We start from the raw sequence: 7,066 nt of genomic DNA on the forward strand, positions 1-7,066 counted from the left end.
GGACGGGTCAGGTGACAGGTCAAGCGACGGGCCATGCGACAGGTCATGTGACGGTCAGGTGACGGGTCAGTTGACGGGTCATGTGATGGGCCATGTGACAGGTCATGTGATGGGTCATGTGACAGTCAGGTGACGGGCCATGCGACGGGTCATGTGTCGGTCATGTGACGGTCAGGTGACGGGCCATGCGACGGGTCATGTGACGGTCATGTGACGGGCCAGGGGCGACGGGTCATGTGACGGTCAGGTGACGGGCCATGCGACGGGTCATGTGACGGTCAGGTGACGGGCTATGCGACGGGTCATGTGACGGTCATGTGATGGGTCAGGTGACTGCAGACGGGCGCGGGGCTCACCTCTGCAGTCGGTGCCGTTGCCGGTGTATCCGGGTTTGCAGGAGCAGCTGTGGCCGCCGACGGTGTTGAAACACAGAGCGTTCTCATCGCAGCTGTGCTGTCCGGACGCACACTCATCATGCTCTACAGAGAAAAACACTGAGTCAACATGAGATCTCAATCACCTTCATCAGTCTACACTGATCAAACCAACTGCTTTTCACCAGCCAGTCAGTTCCTCACGGTGAAATTTAGGATATTAAATCTGTCATTTTTCAGTAAATAATTCCATCTTTATTTGACCATCTAACTCTAGCACTCTCTATTCGAATTCTATTCTTTAAAAAAAAAAAGACTTGCACCCTTTTAGACTTGCACTCTATTAATTTACTAACACTAGCTTCTCTATTATTTTTGTATTCTATCTGTTTCTTTTTATTCATTATACAATTAACAAAAGCAAAAAAAAGGCCTCTAACACTAGCTTTCTCTATTCTTTTTCTTTTCTATCTGTTTCCTTTTTATTATATAATTTAAAAAGCTAACTGAGACTTGTTATAGCACTTGCATATCATTGCTCTTTTGTTGGTTTTGATTGCTTCTATTGTCCTAATTTGTAAGTCGCTTTGGATAAAAGTGTCTGCTAAATGACTAAATGTAATGTAAATATAATGTAAATATCCCCTTATTAACTCAGAAATGTATTACTGTTACTAAAAACAAACAAAAAAAGACTTGAAATAAAATCAATTTTAACTGAAATAAAATTTAAAAAATGTTAAACCTTATTTTATTTCAGCTATTATTTTATTTCTGATTTTTATTTAGTTTAGGTTGATGTAGTAATATAACTAAAACTGAAATAGAAAATTATAGACATTAAACAAACATGACAGAAATAAATTTGAAACTATGAAATATATATATATATATATATAAACAGAAAATATAAAAATTTAAATTAATACTAAAATAAATGACAAAATCATAAAAAATGTTAATTGAAATGAAGTAAACTTTAACTGAAATGACAATATAAAAAGCTTCATTCAGCTTGTTGCCGTCAACTTTCATTTTCATTTAGTTTAACTTGATGTACTAAAATAATTGAAATTAAAAATTAATAAATAAAAAAACAATGGAAACATGAAAAAATAAAAATGACAAAACCCCAACAAAATTACTAAAACTTTAAAATTAAAATTAAAATGGAAAATATAAAATTAATATGAATAAAACTAATAGTATCTCATTCATACTAAAATAAACCATTCAAAACATTAAAATAATTGTTTTTACTAAAATTAACTGAAATAAAATATAATAAAATAATGCAAACCATAAAGACATATATTTAAAAAAAGAAAAAAAAAAAAGAATGACAAATATAAAATATAATATATAAAATAAAAATTAATTCAAATATGAATAAACATATAATAATATCGCAATGATACTAAAATAAGCCATGAAAAATTGTTACGTGAAACAAATTAAACCTTAACTGAATTAAAATATTTTAAAAACCCTCAAACTTACTTAATTTAATGTAGTTTCCAAGGCAACATTTTCATTTACTTTAACTTGATGTAATAAAATAATTAAATAAACTGAAATAAAAAACAATGAAAACAATTTACTTAAAAAACACTAATAAAAATGACAAAAACACAACAAAATAAATAATATATAATTAAAAACTTAAATTTAAATATTAGTAAAAATATAATAGTATCTCATTAATACTAAAACAACGCTGTACAAGCAGAAAGCTGTAGGTGTGTTTTTTCTCTCCTGCCCTCCAGCTGACCGGAGAGCTGCTTCCATGAGGAATTATGGGATACATTCATCTCTGAGATTTCATAAAATCCTCCAGCAAACAAACTCCCAGCAGAAATAAACACAAACGAGGGAATAATTACAGCACGAGCATGTGATTCAACAGCTTTCATTGAGCGCTGCACATTTCTACACTCAAAAACAACCTGGAGGATCGTTTAACAAGCAAATATGATCGTTTCTATTGCATAGCAGAGCAATTATCAGTCTTTACAGGTCTGAAATATGACACGTAAAACAGAATATTTGTGTGATGATGTTATTGCTGATATAATCAAGCGCTCAGTGTCAGTAATGCTGATCTGCTCAAAGTCTCTATATAAACGTCTGCCTCAGAGGCGGACTTACCCATTACCCATAAGGGCCCCCTAAAATGCTTTACATCTACGAGATGCGCATTAAGCGCTGACACGCGAATGGTTGCTGTTTACGGTGTTTATCACCACGACAGCCGTCTGCATGTCCGAGTTGAACACACTTCTCGTGCATCCTGCTTGTAGCGAATGAAAATATCATGCATCTGAAGCTGTAATTAAATATTGAGCAACAGTGCGTATTATATGTTTATTGTTTTAAATGCCACTCATTTATGAGAAGGACCCAAGTAGAGGACGCATACACGGCTACTTTTTTGATTGATATAAACCTTAGGTGTGTAAATGTATAATTTCCTTTTCATTTTCATTTAAATGTGTAGTTAAAATAACTTTAAAAAAAGTGGCTTACGCTGGTAACTCATCACAGTCATCAGTGGACTTTCCTCCTCAATATAGGCTATGTTTTTTCACACTTTTCTCATTCTCACTAGTTCAAGTTTTTATATGAATGAATAAAGGGAACCGACTGTCTTCAGAAAACTTTCCATGGCATTTTCATTTTATCTGCTAAAGTAGCGTTTATGAGCGCAGCGCTGCTTTGCTTACAGTCATTACCGGGGAAACCGCTGTACTTCTGATGTTCCAAAAGCGCCTCCTGCTGGCAGAGAATCAATGTGCATTTTCAATAATCACGTCTGCAGTTTTGTTCAGACCAATGCAAAAATCCACCCACATAAAATACATAGGGCCCCATTCATATAGTTTGCCTGGGGCCCCTAAATCCGCCCCGGTCTGGCTTCACATGTTTCAAGCTCTGTTTGTATGAGAGCATCTTCAGAAAGTAAGAGAGAGTAAGATCTGACATTCTTCTTATTATCAAAACTGTATTCAAATCGCATTAAAGAAATTCCCTTCAAAACTGCAAACAGAATCATGTTTCTTTTCCTATAACTGACACTATTTGAGAAAATGTACTGACCATGAAACCACACTCACTTTATTTATTTATTTGTTTATGCATTTTTTTTTTTTTACCTTTTTTTTCTTTTACAGGGACAGTATAGAAAAGGATACATTTAAAAAAAATATTTAGTTAGTTCCTTCATTTTTATATTTATTCATTTTTTCAGTTTTGCATTTCAACAGGAATCGTCTGAAAAGAAAAGAATGCAATATTTATGTTTAATAGCATGATTGATTGATAGTTTTGCTTTAATAGGAACAGTATGAAAAGAAAAGGATGCAGTATTATTTATTTATCTAGCATTTTTTTAACAGGGACAGTAAGCAGTACAGTATTCAAAAAGGGACAGTATGAAAAAAATAATACAATATTTATTTATTCATTTTTAAAAATATATATATTTACTTACAGTATTTACTTATTTGACTGACAGCATAAAAAGTCAAGAATGCAATTTTTATTTATTTTTATTAATGAATTATATTAATTTTATTTATTTATTAATTCATTCATTCATTTATGGTATGGAAAGAAAAGGCTGCAATATTTATTTATTTATTTATCTATTCCTTTATTTTTTTTCAGTTTTGCAGGTTTTTTTTTGTTTGCTTGTTTTTTAAAACAGGGACAATAAGCAGAACAGTATTAAAAAAGGAACAGTATGGAAAAAAATAATAAAAAAATTATTTATTAATTATTTTAATTATTTTTTAACAGGGACAGTATGAAAAGTAAAGAATGTTATTTTTTTATTTATTCATTCATTTAGATGTTTTTAGCAGGGACAGTATGAAAGGATGCTGTTTGTTTATCAGGGTGGATGTTTGTGTGTCAGATGTAGTTCACTCAGGTCCTTTACATCACAATATCTTGATGTATTTCTCTCTAAAGCTCATATAGTGTTGTGGTTTGGGTCCAGTTTTTATTCACATGTGGCTCTCGGCGAGTGTTAATTTTAGAGCCTGTGTGGAAGCACCTCGCAGGTGTGAATGAAAATGATATTTTTATTACATAAAATACCTTCAGAGCTGTCATAAGTCCTCTAATTAATATAAAATCAGAGGGAAACGAACACTGGCTTCATATCAAAGCAAGCCGCCAACATTTCCCATCATTACTACATCCACCAGAGCCAAGAACTGACGAATAAATAAACCGCGTCCCGTATGTCTGCTTTAGATTCATTAAAGGGTCAAATCATAAACAGAGATATAGCAAAACTATAAAAAACAACATACTGTAACTTTCAGAATAAAGCTGAAATAATATAAAATATGAAAACTAGAAATGCTGCTTTGGCTCACAAACTGAAATAAGTTGACGTCCTAAATTCCCAACTTCAAACTACAACTAAAATAAATAAAAGAGAAATATATTAAAGAGAAGTATATATATAAAAAACATTTAAAAAGAATAAAAATGACAAAAACATCAATAAAAACTGTAAATCTAAATCAAAGTGTTAATATAATATAATGACAAAAAGGGATACATTTGTTTGAGAATGAACGTTTTGTAAGATTTGTTGTTTTCTGATAATATATTTCAGAGAATATGTCTTGAATTTAATTGGTTTTATTTACCCTTTTGACAAAGGGTTTTTTTTTCTTCTTGTTTTAAGCATAAATCTAATAACCTGTAGTGAGTTTTATGCATTTGCCAAAAAGGCATAAAAAATCAATTAAATTCAAGGTATAATCTCTGAAAACAAGTCTTAATATCTTATAATATTTTGCTTCTCAAGTAAATTGTATTTTAGTTTGATCTGAGTATAAAACCATACCATCACTTCCTCTGAAGTCTAAAAAAGCATGCTTAGATGCTTTAGATTAAATCAGTGTAATGTTAATATTTGCGCTGTGTTTGTAGTATTTTTCAGCTGTAGGAAGCACTGCGTCACTCTAACCCGGCCTGAAAGCCATCAGTGTCGTTCAGAGCATGTCCTGAGTTACATTTCCCTCATGCAAACTGGAAATGACAGTTTCAATCCCAAAGAGATGAATGCAGCAGACTGCATCACACACACACACACACACACACAGACACAGAGATGAGAGGATGAGCTGAAGGTCAGAGGCGTCACACCTGTGTGTGGATGGAGACACCGCTGTGCGTCTGTCATTCATGCAGCCTGCAGATAAACAATCAATTATGTACAGGCAGTCATGAGGGACGCCTCCGCTCTCTGCGCTGTAACATCTGTCTGCGCCGTTGCGGCCTCAAATCAGACGCATGCATTCATCTTAAAAACAATTCTGCTGATTTGCAAAAAAAAACATAATATTATCTCATTTGATGATGCTGAGTTCAAAAATGGCAATAAAAAGATCAATTTTATTTCACTCAATTTTTTTTTAATTTTAGCATTTTTACTGCATAAAAAAAACAAGGTCATTATGAAAAGACAAGGATGCTATTTTTATTTATTAATTTATTCTTTTTTTTTGTTTTTTTTTTTTGCATTTTTAGTTTATAGGTTATTTTTATTTAATTTATATTTAACAGGGATAGTATAAAAGGGATGTCATTTTTGTTTTTGTTTTATTTATATATTTTACTTTTACTGTGACAGTATAAAAACAAAATAACAACTAAAAAAAAATGTATTCCTTCATTTATTCATTCTCTGTTTTTTGTTTTTTTGCATTTGCACTTGCACTTTTTTTGTTTGTTTTTAACAGGGACAGTATGAAAAGTTATGATGCACTTTTTATCTATTTATTTTTGCCTTTTTTTTCTTTACATTATATATGTTTTGCAATATATATGTATCAATTATATACAGTGAGTATCAGCTTTAATGCCCTTATTAAAATTATTATTATTTTCAAAATATTAAAACGTTTCATTTAAGTGGAAATGGAGTAGAATGTTCAAATACTCCATTTCATGTCAAAGAATTTAATTTGCTTTGGATGCATTAAAACATCCACAGATGCGGCAGAAAACATCTGGATCATGTTTGCATTTTCTTCTGTCACCGGCCATAACTCTGACCTTGAAATCAGGATTAGGCATTGAATAATATCATAATGTGAAATCAGACTGAGAGTTGAGCAGATCTGGCTCAGATTCAGATAGGAATCATGTGTTTGTGGTGTTTTTCTGCTGATTATGGGAAATACAAGACTTCACCTACAAATGGCTGTCAAAAGCAAAAATGCTACAAAAGGCATCATATTTAGTGAGAAAGTGACATTGTTGAGCAAAACACTATTTTTGAAATCAGCAGAAATGACAAAGAAAGGTATTGGATTTCATTCAGCAGATGTGATGCAGACGCTGTAATGGTCAGTAAAACGTGAACTTTCTGCGGTATAAAGCATGTGTGCATCGGCTGCAGTCGTCTGGTCCGTTGATTGGCGTCTTAAATGCACGGTGCTCCAGCGGGCGGCCGAACACAAAACAAGAATTACAGACTCACAACTACTGATGTCACCTCAGAAACACACTGAAACGCAGAGACCCACGAAGAAAGACTGAGCTCTTTACATCTTACAGTTTATCCTGCACTGATGCTGCTCAACCAAGGAACTTACGCTGGTTAAACTAGTTCAGAAGTTCAGTACTTCAAAATAACGAACTACAATAAAAACTGACATAAAAAATAA

General features: G+C 32.6%; 1 protein-coding gene across 2 annotated transcripts in view; it reads right to left on the reverse strand.

Annotated features, from left to right (window-relative positions):
* The window catches only part of nell2a (neural EGFL like 2a), a 113,842-nt gene that overhangs the window by 25,546 nt on the left and 81,230 nt on the right, over window positions 1–7,066 (reverse strand). For both annotated transcript variants that reach the window (XM_016494760.1, XM_016494761.1), the window contains exon 14: window positions 357–479. In XM_016494760.1, coding sequence (XP_016350246.1) covers window positions 357–479 — 123 coding nt within the window. The remainder of the gene's footprint in view (window positions 1–356; window positions 480–7,066) is intronic.

This window comes from Sinocyclocheilus anshuiensis, unplaced genomic scaffold (assembly GCF_001515605.1).
Source record: "Sinocyclocheilus anshuiensis isolate Anshui unplaced genomic scaffold, SAMN03320099.WGS_v1.1 scaffold923, whole genome shotgun sequence".
NCBI lineage: Eukaryota > Metazoa > Chordata > Actinopteri > Cypriniformes > Cyprinidae > Sinocyclocheilus > Sinocyclocheilus anshuiensis.